The 21,101-nt window shown below is 38.8% G+C and overlaps 1 protein-coding gene across 6 annotated transcripts in view; it reads left to right on the top strand.

The window, feature by feature from the left end:
* HEATR5A (HEAT repeat containing 5A) overlaps positions 1–21,101 on the top strand; it is a 112,521-nt gene that overhangs the window by 83,291 nt on the left and 8,129 nt on the right. For all 6 annotated transcript variants that reach the window (XM_060175219.1, XM_060175222.1, XM_060175221.1 and 3 more), the window contains 7 exons: positions 397–576; positions 2,648–2,867; positions 7,038–7,286; positions 8,946–9,073; positions 11,591–11,738; positions 14,929–15,201; positions 17,729–17,953. In XM_060175219.1, the coding sequence (XP_060031202.1) occupies positions 397–576; positions 2,648–2,867; positions 7,038–7,286; positions 8,946–9,073; positions 11,591–11,738; positions 14,929–15,201; positions 17,729–17,953 (1,423 nt within the window). The remainder of the gene's footprint in view (positions 1–396; positions 577–2,647; positions 2,868–7,037; positions 7,287–8,945; positions 9,074–11,590; positions 11,739–14,928; positions 15,202–17,728; positions 17,954–21,101) is intronic.

Consider the following 21,101-nt stretch of genomic DNA (forward strand, 5'->3'; position numbering starts at 1 on the left):
CTTGCAGGTGGGGACTGGGGGCTCAAACCCGAGTCCGTATGCATTATAACGTGAGCTCAACCATCACCATTACCCAGACCCTCACATAATTTCTTACTTTAAGATGAAATAACCAAGATTGGAGGTTTAATTCAAATAATAATTCTTATAATTGCAAGATTGCACTTCCCATGACTTCATTTCTCCATATTAATAACATCTGAAACTCTTAAACTCATTTATTGATAACAGAGGTTTCCTACTTCAACATTAGATTCATGAAGTGCTGACATTTGACTGTCATTACCAATAACATTCCATTGAGTTCAATAGTAGAATGATTTCAGTGATTAGATTTTGAGATGTGGGTGACCTACTGAACTAACAAGGATGTAACTTAATTTTCTTAAAAACCAGGTTTGCAGCGCTTGGATAGCAAGTGGAGTTGTAAGTGACCTTAATGATCTCCGAAGAGTTCATCAGTTGCTTGTTTCATCATTAACAAAAATACAGGTTGGAAAAGAAACTCTAAGTCACTTATATAATGAAAGTGCTTCTACCATGGAGATCTTAGCTGTTCTAAAAGCCTGGGCAGAGGTGAGTATTTTTTTAATATATAGCTAAATATTTGGAAATTGTTAATAAATACCTTACACCATAAACAAATCATTTAATACACAAGTAAGTTCATGGGAATTATTTATTTCTTCCTTTTTTATTTGAAAGGACAGAGAGAAATTGAGTGGGAATTATTCATTTAGGTATTTATTAGTGTTTTGACTACACTCTAAAGTATGCACTGTTCATTACTTGCTTTAAGCAGGGACAGTCAGAAGCTGAAGAGATTTTGTGATAGCCATCGGAAATAAACTTTTATTGAAACCTGAATTTTTGAAGATGGCTTTGCGGATTGAGCAAACCCCTTACTGTGCATGAAGCCCTGAGTTTGTTCCTCAGACCCACAGGGGAGCACTGTAGACAGCATTAAGGGAAATCCCTGGGTAATAAGAGTAGTGATTTGGTATATTTCTTTGTCTCACCTCTCTGTCTTTCCCCCACAAAGCCCTCTTTCTCTCTTTAAACATATAGAATAAAAACATACTGGTCCCCTAAGGCCTCTGCGACCACAAGAAATCCAAATTATAGGAAAGTGAGTTTGTGTTTTATAACCTCTATCACATATACTTTATAATGTTTTTAATAGTCTTTCATAGAATTACTTTGACTATTAAATAAGTCACTTTCTGTGGTCCAGGAGGTGATGCAGTAAATATAGTGTTAGACTCTCAAGCATGAGGTCCTGAGTTTGATCCCTGGCAACACATGTACCAGAGTGATGTCTAGTATTCTCTCTATCTCTCTCTCTGTCTCTCTCTCTTTCCTCCTATCCCACTCTTTAATAAATAAATAAATAAATAAATAAATAAATAAAATATTTAAAAATAAACAAATAAGTTTCCCAAGAATAAAGAAACTTTTTTTTTCCCCCAGAGCACTACTCACCTCTGATTTTATGGTAGTGCTAGGAATTAAACCTGGGACTTTGGAGCCTCAGGCATGCAAATCTTATGTATAATTATTGTGCTATCTCCCAGGTTACTATTAAACAGCTGCCAAACCCAAATTATATATATTATTTTTGAAAGAGAGGAGAGACATCCAAATAACACTGCACCACCTGTGGAGTTCACCACATGGTGCTCTCATGTGTGCCAGAAATTGAACCCAGCATCTAACTCATGGTAAATATCAACTGGTATACTTAAAAAAAATTTTTTTTGGACTTTAGTGTTGTGAATAAAGGGATAGTGTATATGCTGTGTTCTATGGTGAATACATTTTTTAAAAAATCATTTTGTTTGAGGGAATAATGGAGTACAGTACAGCTATTGACACATGAGCATAATTTTTCATCTCCCCATGACAGTTATCTGCAAAACATTCTCATCTACAATTTAAGCCCTTTACCCTTCATCCCAGTGTCCTTTGTACCTTCTCCTTTATGTCCCTCTCCTAGAGACCTTTGCTTTAGCTCCGAACAAATAATTTAACATTTTTATAGTTCTGTGCTATAGTTATGTAGACTTTTTGTAGTGATTCAGTGTTAACTTTGAATGAAAATATTTTCAGTGTTTCAGCTTAATTCAGAGGTAACTGCATAGATTTAGGACATAAGATCATAGCTGTTAGTCTCTGAAAAAAATTCTGTGACCATTTAACTAGAGCTGTCATGATTGTGAAATTGCACGTGATGACAGCATATTTATCAAAAATTTGTAATACATAATGTATCTCAGGGGGTCAGGCGGTGGTACACTGGGTAAAGTGCTCACATTATAGTGCACAAGGACCCAGGTTCAAGCCCCTGGTCCCCACCTGCAGGGGGAAAGCTTCATGAGTGGTAAAGCAGGGCTGCAGGTGTCTCTCTCCCTCTCTTATCTCCCCCCTCTCAATTCTTTCTGTCTCTATCCAGTAATAAATAGATATGTAATGTATCTCATTATTGGATATTTCTACTCCAGTTGTGTACATGTGTATAATTTCATGGTGCATCACAATACATTGCAAGTCTTTTATGGTCAGGGGTGTAAGCCTTGTCAGAAAAATAAAAATATACTACTTACTTAGGAGACAAAAATTCTCCTATATGCCAATCAATCTTTAACAGGTCTACATAATTGCTATAGAAAGACATAAATGCTACAAACAGCCATTGAAGACTGCCTATTCAGAAGACAGTGTCAGAAATGAGTCTGATTCGTCAGATGGACTGCTTGATTTAGTCAGCACAGACTTGGGCACACTGAGTAGGTTCTGGCTTGCTGCACTTCAGGATTTTGCTCTCTTAACTTTGCCTCCAGAATTTGCCTCCCAGCTCCCACTCGAAGGTAAGGGGTAAAATATTTACGTAATTCCTAAAATGGCAGTAACTTATAATTTATTATATAAGAAATATATATAAATATGTAACATGTATATTTATAACTTACCTTGTAGCAGGTTATGCAGACCTGAAACGTTTCCCCCATAATTTACATTTATAGAGCAAGTGAGAATTGCTTCAGTATAGATACCCTGCAGCTAACTTACTAGATCATCTGACCTCAGTAGGTAGTCCAAATTACCCTGAAAAATGGTTATAACAACATATGCCAACCATCCTATTTATCTTCTGTATATCTTCCAGCCTATTATCATACTTAATAATTTTGTCAATCAGATAGATATGTAATACTTCATTGTTGGGAGTTTTCTTCCCCCTAGAGCACTGCTTAGCTCTAGCTTGTGGTGCTGGAACTGAGTCTGGGACTCCAGCAACTCAGGCATGAAAGTCTTTTTGCATAACCATAATATTATCTCCCCAACTCCCTCATTTCTGTGATCAAGAATTTTTTTTGGGGGGATGCTAGGAAAAAAAAAACATCTGGACCCCTGCACACTCTGACATCACCAACTAGATGGCATGACTACAGTGGCACACCCCCTGAAACCCTAGATGTCACCTGACGTGATCTGAAGAACCTGATTCACAGACTCCAAGGACAGAACTTTTTTACTGCCTGTCTGCCCTTTCTACTTCTGCTTTGCCTGTCACATTTTGGCGGTTCCAGCTCACTGTCTACAGAGAAGCAGAATCCCAGCAGCTGACCTTCCTCATGCAGCGTTTCACCCCCTGCCATTTCTCCCCCTAGTCGCCTACTTTGGACTGAGACTTCTATTGGACTTGCTGGTATACCCTTTGGACACTAGACAATTTTACAGCAGCTTCCTTCCCTTCACGTTGCTGGTTTTTCATAGACTGACCCTGAGTAGCTTATAGACTTTACAGACTGTTGCCTTGGCCATTAGATAAAAGGAAAGGGAGATGCTGGGAAATTGTGCAGATGCGGTCACATCTGCCATGTTGTCCCCTCAGGCTATTGCTAGTTCCCCCGCCTGTTCTGCCATGTTGTGCCCTCAGGGCATTGTCTATTCCCTGCAATAGTTGCAATGCTCTGGTTACTCTTTCCCCTTCCCATTCTCACGAGAGTTATTATCCTACCCTGGAGTGCTATGGTTACTCCTCCCCTTTCCCATTCTCGCAAGAGCTACTCCCATAAAAGCCCTTCTTCTTCCGCACCTCGTTCTCTTGCTGGCTCTTCACTTCGGTGTTTAGATGCAGGAAAGGTTACTGCGTGAAGTGGCCATTTTTGCTACCTCCACGTGGCCCAACCTGCTTCTCTCTCACCCAACTCTGAGGTGCCAGCGCAAATAAAGATTTGTGTTCCCTCTTCGCTCCGGATCTCCTCTCTCTCTCCTCCATGGCGCAGCACGACAGGGGGAAGGGGTTATAGATTTATAGGCTGCCTAAGCATTTTCTTACAGAAATCACCTAGTCATAATCCATGCATTTTTTAAAGTTAGTATTTGTCATTTTCTTCTTAGTTTGTTAATCCTTTATGTATTTTTTAATTTTTATTTTACTTATTTATTCTGGATAGAGACAGAGAATTTGATAAGGGAGGGGGATAGAGAGGGAAAGACAGAGAGACACCTGCAGACCTCCTTCACTGCTTGTGAAGCAACTCCCCTGCAGGTGGGGAGTCAGAGGCTCAAACCGAGATCCTTACACCGGTTCTTGTGCTTTGCACCACCTTCGCTTAACCTGCTGTGCTACTGCCCAACTTCCCCTTTATGTTTTTTTTTTAATTTATTTTATTTATTTATTCCCTTTTGTTGCCCTTGTTGTTTTATTGTTGTAGTTATTATTGTTGTTGTCGTTGTTGGATAGGACAGAGAGAAATGGAGAGAGGAGGGGAAGACAGAGAGGGGGAGAGAAAGATAGACACCTGCAGACCTGCTTCACCGCCTGTGAAGCGACTCCCCTGCAGGTGGGGAGCCGGGGTTCGAACCGGGATCCTTATGCCGGTCCTTGTGCTTTGCGCCACCTGCGCTTAGCCCGCTGCACTACAGCCCAACTCCTCCCTTTATGTATTTTTTAAGATGTATTTTCTTTATTTATTAGGGGCAGTGACAAAGACTCAGTATCACTTGGGATTGAACTGGGAACTTCATGCATGAGAGTCCAACACTTTATCCATTGCACTACCAGGCTGCACCCCTTTATATATATTTTTTTCCAATACTGTTCCTTTGTAGTTCCATGCCATTATCTTCTCTCAGATCTTTGTGTTACTTCCAAGTGACTTTGTTTTTACACTTTGAAATAAATTTTAAGGTCAGCCTATCAAGTTCTGTTGGGATTTTAATGAGATTTTACACAAAGAGATGTGCAATTTTTCTTCTTCAGTTGCATGAAATAGAAGTGAACTTATTTATTAGCAGAATGAATACAAAGATTAAACAAAATAAGTAAATATCAAAAGCAATATATGAAGAAAGCAAATTTAAAAGGATATCATGATTTTTAAGCCATCCTTAATTTTTGGTTCTCTATAGCAAAGAAATCCTCCAACCCTGTCTTTTACTTCCTCCATTTTTTTCCCCGTGATGATGCTTTTGAGTACATGTAAACACTAATAGTATATATTATTTATGAACATAAATATACACTGTAAAGGTATATGACCAGAGCTAGGAGTGATTCACACTGACTTTAGAAAATTGCTACATACGCCTCTTACCCCATGGTCTTATTGAACATTATTAAATCCAGAAAGAAAGAAAAAAATGCTACATAAAAGGGGAAATTAATGATGTAACAAAATTTTAGGATTTTTTTTCCCTTCAGATCACAAGATAGTTTTTTGTTCGTTTATTTTGTTATTTTAAAGATTTTGTTTATCAATAAAAAGAGAGCCAGAGCATCATGAAATGCTGGGCTTAGACTTGGAACCTCACATTTCCAAGTTTTATGCCTTACTCACTGTACCACCTTCCAGGTCCCAAGACAGTTGTTATTATACAATTACAGTGAGATGTCTGCAACCCCTGTGTTCATGCAGCATAGTATACTTGTGATAACCCAGGGTTCAAACAACCCACATATTTAACAATAGATGAGTGGTTAAAAAAAGTTGTGGTATGACATCTCAGGAGGTGTCTTAGTGGCTAAAACATTGGACTCTCAAGCATGAGGTCCCTAGTTCAATCCCAGAGTCACTTGTTTCATAGTTATGGTCTCCTCTTTCTGTCTTCTACATAATTTTCTGCATTTTTTTTAAGTTGTAATGTTTGTTCTCAGTGAAATACTGCTCAGCTGTAAGAAATTATGAGGTCTTCTCTTTCACTACATCTTAGAGGAAACTCAAGTAAATCATGTTAACTGGGATAATTTGGAAGAATACCAGATGACCTCATTCATAGGGAGAACTTAAAAAACAGATTTTAGGTGGGCAGGTGGTAGCGCAGCGGGTTAAGCACACATGGCATGGAGCGCAAGGACTGGCATAAGGATCCCAGTTTGAGCCCCCCGGCTCCCCACCTTCAGGAGCTTCGCTTCACAAGCAGTGAAGCGGGTCTGTGGGTGTCTATCTTTCTCTTCCCCTCCTCTCATGATTTCTTTCTGTCCTGTCCAACAACGATAGCAACAAAATGGGGAAAATGGCCTCCAGGAGCAGTGGGTTTGTAGTGCAGGCACCAAGTTCTAGCGATAATAACCCTGGAGGCAAAAAAAATTTTTTTTCAGATTTTATTTTTAAATAAAGGCAGTAGAACTGCTAAAGAGGTGGCATAACAATAGAGCACAGAACTTCCAAGATTGTTGTCCTAAATTTGATCCCCAACTCTTAAGATGTCAGTGATGCTCTGGTGTTACCTCTCTCTCTCTCTCTCTTTTTCTCTCTCTCTAATAAAAAAAATATCTTTTTCATTAGAAATAGAAATCAAGAGGAGAGAGAGAGACCTACAGCACTGCTTCACTATTTGTGAAGCCTCCCTCGAAGGTGTGGACTGGGGAATTGAGCCCTGGGTCCTTGTTCATGAGAAGATTGACTGGAAAAGATCATAAAGAAACTTTTTTGAATAATGTCATAGTCTATTTTGTATCAGCAAAAGTATAATATAGTGTGAGCTAATCTCTTGCTTTTCCTGAAACTGTCTGCTTCCTCCTTTTGTAGGTGGTGCTTTTTATACAGCAGAAACTAGTGAAAATGCAAAAATGCATTATTATAATTCCTGGGCACTTATCCTCCATGCCACAGCATTATGGCTTACAAGCACAGGCTTTGTCGTCACTGATCCAGATGAGGGAGCATCTAATCTTTCAAGGCCTGTAACACCAACTTCCATGTGTCAAGGTTCATCATCTGGAACTACGGTAAAGTCACCTGAGGATGTCTACACTGATAGGTTCCATCTTATTTTAGGTTAGTAGAAAAGCTTGCAAATTTTTGGTTTTGTTTTTATCAGAATATTGCTCAGTTCTGATTCTCAGTGATGCCAAGGTTTGAACTTAAAACCTCTTGGGGGCGAGGGTAGATAGCATAATGGTTATGCAAACAGATTCTCATGCCTGAGGCTCCAAAGTCCCAGGTTCAATCCCCCGCCCACCTTAAGCCAGAGCTGAACAGTGCTCTGGTTAAAAAAGAAAAAGAAAAGTGACTGTTCAATTTAGTCCTCCAGAACCCTCTTCTTCATGGGTGGTGGAGCAGGGCTGCAGGTGTCTCTCTCTCTCTGTCCCTCTATCTCCCCACTCTCAATTTCTCTCTGTCCTACCCAATAAAATAAAAAAAATTTAAATAATAATAATAATAAAAGAAAAAAAAAAAACCTCTTGGATGCAAGCAAGTCCTGTATGCCAATATCCCTGACCAGCCCTATAGTTTTTCTTGAATTGCCCCTCACTGCTTATCCTGTCTTAGTACTATCATTTTATACTTTTTAGATATTAGTGATAACCTCCACGTAGCTGGTACACTTGTGTACATTTTGAATTTTTAGAGATCAAACCCAAGTCTTCATGCATATGTTCTACCATTGTGAGCCACCTTCTTAGCCCAATTAAAAAAATTTTACTTGGGGTTCAGGTGGTGGCACACCTGGTTAAGCGCACACATTACCATGTAGAAGGATCTTGGTTGAAGTCCCCATTCCCCAGCTGTAGGGGAGATTCTTCATGAGTGGTGAAGCAGGTCTGTAGGTGTCTCTCTTTCTTACTCCCTATCTCCCCTCCCATTTCAATTTCTCTCTGTCCTGTTCAATATAATGGAAAGGAAAAAAACGAGGAGTAGGGTTGGTTGCTGGGAGCAGTGGATTTGTAATCCCAGCACCAAACCCCGGTGATAACCTAGATGGCAGAAAAAAGAAAATTATTTCATATAGAATCCATTACAAACTGGCTTAGCCATCAAGCTAAATGAAGTAAAACATTATAAGAAAAGTCTAATTCTACATGAAAGAGTTTTTTAAATATCCCTAATAATATCTTTAAAATGACTGAATTTCTTCATATAAATATAAAATATGTTCATGTGCTCCCATTCTCAAGGATTGCAAGATTCAAGAAAGTATGCTTAGTGCTAAGAATATTTACTCCCTGGCAGTAGCTTCTTCTGTCACCACTCAGCAGTGCACAGGCACTATCTCTCCTGCTCTCCTCTCTCATAGTAAATTATCTTTGAAAAATATTAAATATTGGACCAAAGAGAGCCAACAACATAGGATGCCTGCCGTACCATACTTGTAGCCAAGACTCAAGCTCTGGTACAACATGAGGAAGTGCTCTGGTACCACAGGAAGGTCTAATGCTATAGTATCTGGATGAATGGATGGATGGATGGATGGATGGCTGGCTCAGAGCAGTGAAATCATGCATGCATAATACTGCAGCTCAAAAATTTAAATATTAAAAAAAACTTAACCCACCTGACCAGTGAATTGTTTAGTTTTAATTTTACTGTGATTTATTAACATTGACTTTGGATCTAAGTTTATTTGTATTGCTTACCAAAATAAAAAATTAATTATTTAACTTCATAAACTAAGTATCTTAGAGAAGCCTTATTTTCTTTTTGTGCTTTCTACAGGAATCAGTGTGGAATTTCTATGTTCCTTACGCTCAGATGCAACCATGGAAAGCATTACTGCTTGTTTACATGCATTACAGGCACTTTTAGATGTTCCTTGGCCCAGATCCAAAATTGGCAGTGATCAGGTGACTCCTTGTTTGTTTGGGTTTTTCTTTGTTGTTTTTGGTTAGTTTTCTAGACATTTCAAGAAATAGGGACATATTTTAAACAGTAAACACAGAAGAATAGTAAGAAAACTACGTGACTACACAGACTTCAGAACTGGAACAGTATCTGCAGTTTGTGCTGATTCCTCTCACTGCTCTTCTCTGCTTTCCCTGTTATCACCATCTAACCAGTCTCTGTAGAAGTTCTTCAGTGAAAAAAAGATTATGTGAAGTTTCTGTATTACATAGCCATAAATGATAACTATTTACGTATCACATTCTTCTTTATCACTGCTTCAATGTGCCATGATGTGTGTGTGTGTGTGTGTGTGTGTGTGTGTGTGTGTGTGTGTGTATGTGTTTTATTCTCCTGTTTTCCTAGAAGAGAATCTTAATGTTTCATGTCTTTACTATCTGCTGGCAGACTTTTCCCTCCAGGCTTTTCAAGAGACTTCTGCCTCACTTATAGGTGGAATCAGACATCTATATCTGGCACATAGATGACCACGGTCACTATACAAAGTATTGCACTTCATTTATTGCTTTCCTCACTCAAAACAACTCTGCATTGATCAAGCATCCTTACACCATGTTTTATTAGTATATTAAATTTTTGTCCATGGATTCTTGGATATTAGGAATAATAGATGTTATAATTTCTTCCTGGAGACTATTAGATCATTTTTTTATTAAATTTTAAAAATAGGGGGTCGGGCGGTGGCGCAGTGGGTTAAGCGCATGTGGCGCAAAGCGCGGGGACTGGTGTAAGGATCCTGGTTCAAGCCCCCAGTTCCCCACCTGCAGGGAAGTCGCTTCACAGGCGGTGGAGCAGGTCTGCAGATGTCTGTCTTTCTCTCCCCCTCTCTGTCTTCCCCTCCTCTCTCCATTTCTCTCTGTCCTGTCCAACAACGAACGACATCAACAATGGCAATAATAATAACCACAACGAGGCTATAACAACAAGGGCAACAAAAGGGGGGAAAAATGACCTCTAGGAGTGGTGGATTCATGGTGCAGGCACCGAGCCCAGAAATAACCCTGGAGAAAAAAAAAAATTAAAAATTATGAGCATATCTCTTTTGGATTGTACTTGAACAGATTAAATGTTCTTGATTATTTTGCTTGTTAAAACTGATTCTGAGAACATATTTACTATTATTTACAAAGATAAAAAAAATACTGTCAGAGTAACCAATAGAAAATAAAATGACCGGTTCGAGCCCCCGGCTCTCCACCTATAGGGGATTGACTTCACAGGCGGTGAAGCAGGTCTGCAGGTGTCTCTCTTTCTCTCCCCCTCTGTCTTCCCCTCCTCTCTCCATTTCTCTCTGTCCTATCTAACAATGATGACATCATCAACAACAACAATAATAACTACAACAACAATGAAAAACAAGGGCAACAAAAAGGGAAAATAAATAAATATTAAAAAAATTTAAAAAAAAGAAAGAAAATGAGGGAGTCGGGCAGTAGTACAGCGGGTTAAGTGCACATGGTGCCTAGCGCAAGGACTGGCATAAGGATCCTGGTTCCACCTGCAGGGGAGTCACTTCACAAGTGGTGAAGCAGGTCTGCAGGTGTCTATCGTTCTGTCCCCCTCTCTGTCTTCCCCTCTCCATTTCTCTCTGTCCTATCCAACAACGATGACATCAATAATAACAATAATAAAGCAACAAAAGGAAATAAATACTTTAAAAAAAAGAAAATGAGATATCATAGGTGACGTATAATACATTTCAGTGCCCTACTTCTACAGGGTGGAGGTGGAGGTATGGGGCTTTGAGAGTTTCACACTTTTCATCACTCATGGCAATATCTTGTTTTTCTTATTTTCTTTTAATTTCAGACAGAGACAAAGAGGGAGCAAGAGAGAGAGACTATAACACTTTTCACCATTCATAAATCTTCCCCCTGTGCCATGTATGATGCTCCCACATGGTGCTGGGGTCTCAAACCTAGGTCCTTGCTCATCATGAAGTTAGTACTCTACTGCATAAAATATCTACTAACCCCTCTCCATAATACTTGTTACTAGAAAACCTCAGTGATGGCCATAGAGGAGCCCCAAAATTGGTGAATAGGGGCTGCAGTACCTCTCTTCTATCTAGCTGTTTCTCCCTCTCTTATCTCTGAAAGTAGAAAAACTTCAATAAAAATCTGGTATTTTACATGGCAGTCTTTCTGTTGTTTTATTTCAATTTCTAATCTTGTTTTGGATATTTCCTTTTGTATTGTCCCAATTCGGGACCTATGTAAGAATGACTTTTTGTGATAGTGCTATCTCCTGCAAAACTGGACAAAAGAACTAATCTAGAATTGATTTAAAGAGGAGCAAATGTCACATAATTTTATTGCACTAACACCTTTATATTTGTGAGCAATTTGTTATATTCTCCTTTGAATTTTGGTGGGCGGGGGTGTGTGTTTGACATTTGATTTGTTTTATGAAGAAACCGTGATTTCCAATTCAGTCTCTCCTAATGTTTTCTGTGATAGGACTTGGGTATTGAATTATTGAATGTATTACATCGAGTTATTTTGACCAGAGAATCACCTTCCATTCAATTGGCTTCACTTGAAGTAGTAAAGCAGATTATCTGTGCAGCTCAAGAGCATGTGAAGGAGAAAAGACGAAGTGCAGAAGGTGACTGTTGGTCAAATTTATCAATAGTACCATTGTTTTTCAAAAGTATTTATGTGTCTATCATTATGATCATGCATTAATGTGTAGTACAAATGAAAAATCACTAGGTATGACTTTGAGTCTTCTAATTCACCCCAACATCATTGCTGTGATATTTTCAGTAAATTATTATTCCTTGGAAAAATGAATTTTAGCAAAACTCTTAAAAGGAAATATTTCTTATATTGATTACTTCCTTTATCTTTTTACCAATATACATGGAAAGAACAACCAACAATTTATGTCTTAAACTTTGCAAAGTTATTAAATTGCTCATTAATTTTTTTTTTTGCCACTATAGATATCACTGGAGTTTCGTGCTTACTTGGCAAATCCACTGCTCCTGGTGGACACTTTTTTTTTCTTTTCTTTTATATTAGATAAAACAGAGAGAAATTGAGAGGTGAGAGGGAGAGAAAAAGAGAGACACCTACAAACCTACTTTACCACTCATGAAGCTTCTTCCTCCCACATACAGGTGGGAAATGGGGGCTTGAACCTGGGTCCTCATGCATGGTAATGTGTACACTCAACCAGCTGGAAATGTTGTAGATTGTGCTTATTTCAGAGCTAGTCTTCCTTGAGTGGCAGAGTAGGCTGATCCAGCCTCCCTTTGGAGGGTGGGCAGCCCTACCATTGCTGTTTCTTAGTGGCAGTATGGTCCCGAAGAAGCCTACAAAAGGGCATATAATGATGTTCCCAGTGGGTGTGACCAGTGATGATAGAGGGATCTGTCAGAGGCCTAGGCCCATATTATCTATAGATGAATCCATGGATTTTCTATCTAGGGCCCCAAGTGATGGGGTGGCCTATTAGTGGCCAAAAAGGCCATTATTAAGTGAGCCAGTCTCTTGCCCATAACCAGCTTTTATAGTCACTTGTTTATTTGACAAGCTTAGACTTCCTCCCCATTGTTAAAGCATTGAGTGTCCTTTGTTGTATCCAAATCAGCATTTGATTTATGGGATCTGACCTCAAGTTAGGGAGGAAAGAGGAGACCTAGGAATTTATTTGACATATTTTTTATTAATGATTTAGTAATGATTGACAAGACTGGAATAAGAGAGGTACAATTCCATACAATTCTGAACACAAGAGTTCCATATCCTCTCCCCTCCTTTGGAAGTTTCCCTATTCTTTATCCCTCTAGGAGTATGAACCAAAGATCTTTATGGGGTGCAGAAAGTCTTGCTTTTGTAATTGCTTCTCCGCTGGCCATGGGTGTTGACAAGATGATCTATACCCCCCAGCCAGTTTCTATCTTTACCTAGTGGAGCAGGACTCTGGAAAAGTGGGGTTCCAGGACTCATGGTGAGGTTGTCTGCCAGGTTGGTGTCATGGTGGCATCTGCAACTTTATGGCTGAAAATCATTAATATGTAAAGCAGAACAATATGTTTAATAATCAGTAACCTAAAGGTAAAAGTATAGCAGATGAAATTTGGGGTCTTTATGTTGGAAGGAGCTAGGAAGTCTACTTTAGCTATATTCCAAGGGACCCATGACTACTAAGTTTTGCCTCAATCTGACAGCTAACATGCAGGTGGGTTAGGAGTCTAATCTGGGAAGATGGTGTCGGAGTTGAGGATAGGACTAGAAAGCTGGATCAGAGAAGAGAGTAGTTCCCAACTATGGGAAAACTATATAAATATCATTAATTGTAAGCCTCATCGATTTGACCTGGGTCCCATGTCTATTCACATTTAGCACAGGAGTCTATGTAACCTCTGTATCCCTGTCGGTCTGAGCTCTCATTCCATGGGCACAGCTAGGAACATTCTAGGATACACTCACTTCAGAATCAGTCTTCCTCAAGTGGCAGAGTATGTTGACCCAGCTTCCACTAGGAGAGTGGGGCAATTTCTACCCCTGTTGCTCTACATTAGGGCAATCTCTTGTAGAGACCCACCAAAAGGTTTATAATGTTGTTCCTGATGGAGATGACCAGTGATGGTGGAAGGAGGGATCTGTTAGAGGTAAAGGCCCATCATTTCTATATGGGAATTCAAGGATTCCTGGACTTGAGCTCCAGATAATGGAATGGCCTGCTAGTGACCAAAAGGACCATCATTAAAATGTGCTGGTCTTTAGCCCATATCCAACTTTTGTTAAGTCAAGTCTTTACTTTATCTGACATGATTGGACTTAAGAGTGGTTGAGGGAAGTGAAATAGACCTAGGATTTTAATGGGGGTCTTAGCCTCAAGTTTTTCTGCATTTACTTGTTTGATGATTCTAACAAAGGTTGTCATAGGGACAATAATTGTTCCTTATCAAGGACTTATTCTCATATAAAGGGAAGCCCCAGAGGTAGGCAGTCCTAGCTTAGATGACAACTTCTTTTTTTTTAATTGATTTAGTAATGATCAACAAGACCATAGGATAAGAGGGGTACAATTCCACACTATTCTCACCACCAGTTTTCATATCCCATTTCCTCCATTGGAAGCTTTCCTATTCTTGATCTCTGGGAGTATGGACCAGAAATCTTTATGGGGTGCAGAAGGTGGAAGGTCTGGCTTCTATAATTGCTTCTCCGAAGATGGACATAGCTGTTGGTGAAGGGGATGACAGTTTCTTAAGCACATCAGGGTCATCAGGTCAATACAGGAGATCCCCCTATCAAATTTGCATTATAAGCTTCAAGGAGTTAATCAAACAATTTATTTTGTGTGTGTGAATGTGGTAATGGAGAATGAACCCAGGATTTCTCACATGTGCTATAGCACTGAGCTGCCTCCCTAACCTAGTTTTCAATCTACCTTTTTTTTTTTTTTTTGAGAAGAGAAACACCATTCCACCGTCCATATTGTTCCCTTTGTTCTGTCCATGTTGCTGTCCAGTCATGCCAAGGGTTGAACCTAGGACTTCACACTTAGTAAGACATGCACTTCAGAACTTTAATAATCTCCTAACCCAAACAGATTATATTTTAAGGCTGAAGGGATTATCAAAGATTTCTTTTGATCTGTTGTAATAGCAAGTTTTAATAAAAACAGCTACTTTTGCCTTCATAACTACTTTTGTTTTCAACTTTCAACACCTAAGACTTTAGACATTTAAATGTCTTATTTGTAATAGAAATGAGCTAAATTGCCACCTATCAGAAACTGTAAACAAACATTTATTCAACGCTATTCTTTGTTTTTTTAGTTGATGATGGAGCTGCTGAAAAAGAAACCCTACCAGAGTTTGGAGAAGGAAAGGACACAGGAGGGCTTGTGCCTGGGAAATCTTTGGTCTTTGCGACACTGGAGTTGTGTGTATGCATTCTGGTCAGACAGCTTCCAGAACTGAATCCTAAACTGACAGGTAGCCCAGAAATGAAAGCTACAAAACCACAGATGCTGTCAGAAGATGGAAGTAGATTGGTTTCAAGTGCATTAGTTATCCTCTCTGAACTCCCTGCAGTGTGCTCTCCTGAAGGTAAGTTGTGCTATGTGGTTATTTTACTTGACCTGGGAAAAGAGAAATTGTAGGCAGCTAAGTTAGTGATTGCTAATCCTTTTATCACTAAACTAATGTCGATGGGTGTTGTTTTTAATGCTCTAACTTTAGCATGATAGTGTCTAATAAGTTTCACTAAATGGGTGAAAGTAAATATAGAGATAGCATATACTACAAATATTCCTATGGTTGACAGTATTTTAAACTAGTCAGTGGCAGCTATTAGTTCTTGGGAATTTTTTGGTGTATGATATCAAATGGATTTCTCCACGTCAGTGATTATAGAAGTTTGTTACATTTATTTCTGTCTGCAATCATGCCCATTCTTTTACACATCCATTCTTTTAATACACATTTAAGTCTGCCGATAGTGCTCTCCTGGTCACTATTTTTTTCCTGATTCCTTCTATTCCCATTGCCTGTGATGTTACTTAATGTGAAATGATTCTAGTCCCTTTCTCCTGTTTAACATTTGCTTTCCATTGAAATTCAACTCCAGGGGCTGTGCGGTGGCACACTTGGTTGAATGGGCAAGGACCAGGTTTGAGCCCCCCAATCTCCACCTGCAGGGGGAAAGCTTTGTGAGTGCTGAAGCAATGCTGCAGGTGTTTCTCTGTCTCTCTCCCTTTCACCCCATTCCTTCTCGATTTCTGGCTGTCTCTATCCAATAAATAAAGATGATAAAAAAATTTTTAAAAAGGGAAAATTTTCAGCTCCAAGTGTACCTTGTCCTTGAGGCCTTCCCTATAAACACTACACCCTAATGAGTTTTGTTTCTTCATTTATGTGTACGTGTTTGCTTTTATAGCTATGTAGCTGTATATATAATTTGCCATTACACTTAATTATTCACTGTATTTAAAAATAAATATGCATGTCAACATATGTACCTTGTTTCCAATGAAATTTTACTTTTTCTATAAGAAATCTGCCTAGCATATAGTAGATATTCATTAATTTTTTTTTCCCCCTTTTGTTGCCCTTGTTGTAGCTTCGTTGTGGTTATTATTATTGCCCTTGTTGACGCAATTCGTTGTTGGATAGGACAGAGAGAAATGGAGAGAGGAGGGGAAGACAGAGAAGGGGAGAGAAAGATAGACACCTGCAGACCTGCTCCACCGCCTGTGAAGCGACTCCCCTGCAGGTGGGGAGCCGGGGGCTCGAACCGGGATCCTTACGCCGGTCCCTGCGCTTTGCGCCACATGCGCTTAACCCACTGCGCCACCGCCCGACCCCCAGATATTCATTAATTAATAGATACTTCTTAATTGGTAAGCATATTTCTTTTAAATGGGTCTTAACCAGCTTATGTGCTATCTTACATTCCTTTAAGCTTTAATTTAAGTTCAAATCTACATTCCCTTTTATATACACTGTCTTATACCAAGAATGACAGAAGATGTGGTTATAAGTGACTAGAGGGGGAGCAGAATTCAGAGCTGACTATATGAGCTTTGTTGGGCAGCCTCTGAGAACTTTTAATTGACCACTTTAGTTTTAGTTTCATACCTTTCATTTTAAATATAACTGTCTTTTCCATATCTAAGTGATCATGGACATTTTAATATGTGGTTTAAGTAAACCACTACAAATTACTTGGAAAGTGTTTAACATAAAATAAATTCAAATGGATAGTGGTAATGATTCGACAACATTTTGATTGTAATTAATGCCACTGAGTTACACACTTTAAAATAGTTTAAATGGCAAATTTTATCTTGTGTGTATTTTAATACCAAATATTGTATATGTTTTAGCTACCAAATAAAACAGCTTAAAAAAAGATACTGTGATATAATTTAAATGATATTATCACTTAAAGCCAGAATTTAATCCAATCTTAAAAATTTTATCTATTCCATATATATATATTTTTTGCCTCCAAGGTTATCACTGGGGCTCAGTGCCTGCACTACGAATTCACTGCTCCTGGAGGCTATTTTTTCCCTTTTGTTACCCTTGTTGTTTATTGCTGTTATTGCTGTCGTTGTTGCTAGATAGGACAGAGAGAAATCAAGAGAGGATGAGAAGACGGGGAGAGAAAGACACCATCAGACCTGCTTCATCACCTGTGAAGTGACCCCACACACACAGGTCGGGGGGAGCTGGGGGCTCAAACCAGGATTCTTACTCTAGTCCTTGTGCTTCACACCACATGCACTTATCTTGTCCCCCCAAAATAAATACTTTAAAATAAAAGATTATTTTTTTATTTTGTTAGATTGACTTAACAGCTTGATCTTTTATGAAAAATATCTTTCTTAAGTATTTTCTTATTAATCCATGCGAGACAACCAGAGCATTACTCTGGTATATCCCATGCCAGGTATCAAACTCAGGACCTCACCTTTGGGAGACCAGCAATTTGTCTACTATTCTTCCTGCCAAGCTGCAAAAATAATCTAAAAAGACTAGAAATCTTTGGCATATCTTCTCACTGATGGATTATTTTTTAGGGATTTCATATATAGAACCTTTTACTAAATTGTTTAAATGTGTCTTGCAGGAAGCATCTCAGTTCTCCCAACTATATTGTACCTCACAATTGGTGTCCTCAGAGAAACCGCTGTGAGGTTACCTGGGGGCCAGTTATCTTCAACAGTTGGAGCTTCTCTACAGGCTCTGAAGGGAATATTATCTTCTCCCATGGCCCGAGCAGAAAAGAGTCATAGTGCTTGGACTGACCTACTCCGTAGTGCTTTAGCAACCATTCTTAACTGTTGGGATCCAGGTAATTATTTTCTCTGGAAAATTTTGTTCAGTTCATTTTAAAAAGCAGGAAGAACCTTTTTTGAGAATAAGCTATTTTCTTGATCATATTTGTCAGTCTTGTCTGAAGAAACCACATTCACTGAATATATAAAAAGTAGATAGAAAGATCTGTTCTTGTTTTAGTATCCTTAAGCTTTAATATGACTGAATAGCTAGCAGCATATATGTTGACAATAAAAGACTTTCCAGTGTAATATTAATGTTAACTTTAAAATACAGTGAGATCTATGGCTACCTGATAGAACTTTGTAATATGTGTGAAAATTACATTAAGATATAAAACAAGATTGGCCTGCTTTATATCCTCATTCTATCACTTACTGGCTGACTAGGCAAGTTACCCAAATTCTCTGAGACTTATTTTATTAATAAAATAAGAATGTTCTGCTGTAGGATATACTAGAGCAACAACATAATATATGGAAAACAATTATTATTTGGCATGTGTGTGTGATAGCTAGTAGTATATGTTCAATATTCACTAAATTTTAACTTTACTCGTTACTGTTCTTTAGCTCGCATTTTCATTATGTTATAGTGATTGTGTCAAGTCTTTAGACATATTACAGTTTATTCTTGTCTTCTTTGTTCAAAAAGGCTACAGCTTATTATGCTTGATTACATATGGGATTCAACTGACTTCAGCATCTGTTGACCACCTACCTTCTGCCCAAAGATGGTAGTCTAGTAGAGTCTAATGCCTATAAATTACTTTAGGGTGATGAGAGTAATGATCTCTGTACCAGTGAATCAAGGGCAGTAGTGCACCTGGTTGAGTGAACATGTTGTCATGCAGAAAGACCTGGGTTCAAGCCCTCCCTCCCCAGGAGCAGGGAGGAAGTTTCACGTGTGGTAGAGCAGGTCTGCAGGTCTCTCTCCCCCTCACCCCCCCTTTTTCCCTCTCTTTCTCTCCCTCCCTCTCCTTTTCCCTCTCCCTCTCCCCCTTCTCTCTCAACTTATTTCTGCCTGTCTCTGTCCAGTATATAAACAAAATAATTCTTTTTTTAAGTATCACAGATTGAGTTCTCTGCAAGTTCATACTGAGATAGAGGAGTGAGAAATTTCTTGAGGAACATCTGTGATTGGAATAAAAGACGGTACCACACAAATCAATTCAGGCTGCTTTGTGGGTTCCCAACAAAGCTCAGTAAAGCTGTCAGGGAAGGTTTGAAGATTGCCCAACAGATTTTTCTTAAAGGGCTAGGCAGTGGTCTAGCCCTTTAAGACTCTTCATATATGTCCTGCTCCCAGAAAAAGTGTGTTCTCAGTCAATTCAGTTATCCAGGCAAAACCAGCCCTGAAGAAGCTGAAAACTAATCTCACTCCACAATTGGACAGCACCTTGCCACATAAAGGTGATCTCATGAAGGAGGCCTCCATATCTACAAGAGGCTTCTCAGAAGGTTCAGTTCCTGGTTTTTTTGTTTGTTTGTTTGTTTTATTTTGTTTTGTTTTGTTTTTTAATGGTACCAGGTATCAAACATAGGGCTTTAGGCATATGGGGCATGTGGTCTACTACTGAGCTATTTCCTCAGACCATAATAAATGATTTCTAAAGGACTTTTTAGAAAGTGTTTGGGGTTGGAGAGGCACTTGGTGGCACACCTGTTTGAGTTCACATGCTGCAGTACATCATAAGGAACCAGATTCAAGCCCTGGATTCCCACCTGCAGGGGGAAGCTTCGCAAGTGGTAAAGCAGTGCTACAGGTGTCTCTCTGTATCCCTCCCACCCTACCTCCACGCTCCCCTCTTGATTTCTCTCTGTCTCTATCCAAATAAATAAATAAAATGTTTCTTAAAAGTAAAGAAAGCATTTTCTTGGAGCCAGGACATAATTTACCTGGTAGGATACATGTCAAGGGGATTAGGACTTCAACTTATGAATTTGGAGGACACAAACATCTAGTTCATAATATTAGAAAATAAACTTTGGGCTTCATTTTGAAGAATGAAAAAAAAAGCCCGCAAGCAGTGTAATTGTTCATATGTGAGACTCAGAACCCCAAAAATAATAAGTGTCATTATTACTATTATTTTTTGCCTCAGAGTTATTGTTGGGGCTCAGTGCTGGCACTATGAATCCACTGCTCCTGGTGGCCATTTGTTTCTATTTTATGAGATAGGACAGAGAGAAATTAAGAGAGGAGGAGGAGACAGAGAGGGTGAGAAAAAGATAAACACCTACAGACCTGCTTCACTGCTTGTGAAGCAGCCCCCGTGCAAGTGGAGAGCTAGAGATCAAACCGGGATCCTTGTTCAGGTCTTTACACTTGTGTGTTTAACCTGGTACACCACCACCCAGACCCCAGTATAATTTTTTATATGAAAAATTAAAATAAATGGCATATGTAGGGGCTTGGAGTACTGTTTGTTTTGCATGTATGAGATCCTAGGTTTGATTCTGAGTGTCAATAATAATGAGGAGGGAAAATAGAAAGGAAATAATATGTGTAGATAAAGTGCTAAGGCTTTTTTCACTTGGGGCATGTACTTATCAAAATATAAATACCTTGGGGACCCAGAGAAAAGAGCACCACAGCACCTAAAGAAACTCCACAGTTGGTGAAACTGCAGTGCTGTCTTTCTATGAAATAGAATGAAAGTCTGTGGGAGCAGCAGAATTACATATACAAGGCCCCAGGGCTAAAAGTAAGAGAGAGAGATTTAAACAAAAAGAAAAACACTTGTCCAAACATTTCTGTATTGCTCTACAATAAAAATAATCAATAATGTAGTATCTTGTACATGCTATTCTGAATGCTTTGCATAGCTTATCTCATTTAATCCTCAGAGCCTTATAATGTAAGAACTGTTGTTACTCCCATTTTACAGGTGAGAAAACTGAAGATGGAATTAGATTATCTTAGTTAAATGGCTATTTAAATGTATATTCTTTGCACATATATACACAAGTTCTCACTTAATCTTATCAGTAGTCTCTTGGAAATGACTTTAAGCAAAACAACATGTACAGTACCCATTTATCATATGTTCATGTAAACAAGAGTTAAGTAGCAGCTGTGTATTTTTGGTCATAAAAATAATCACCAAACCTTTAAATAAAGATCTAAAAAGATTATAATATTAAACAATAGCTTAAATGTAT

The sequence above is a fragment of the Erinaceus europaeus genome, chromosome 16 (genome assembly GCF_950295315.1).
Source record: "Erinaceus europaeus chromosome 16, mEriEur2.1, whole genome shotgun sequence".
NCBI lineage: Eukaryota > Metazoa > Chordata > Mammalia > Eulipotyphla > Erinaceidae > Erinaceus > Erinaceus europaeus.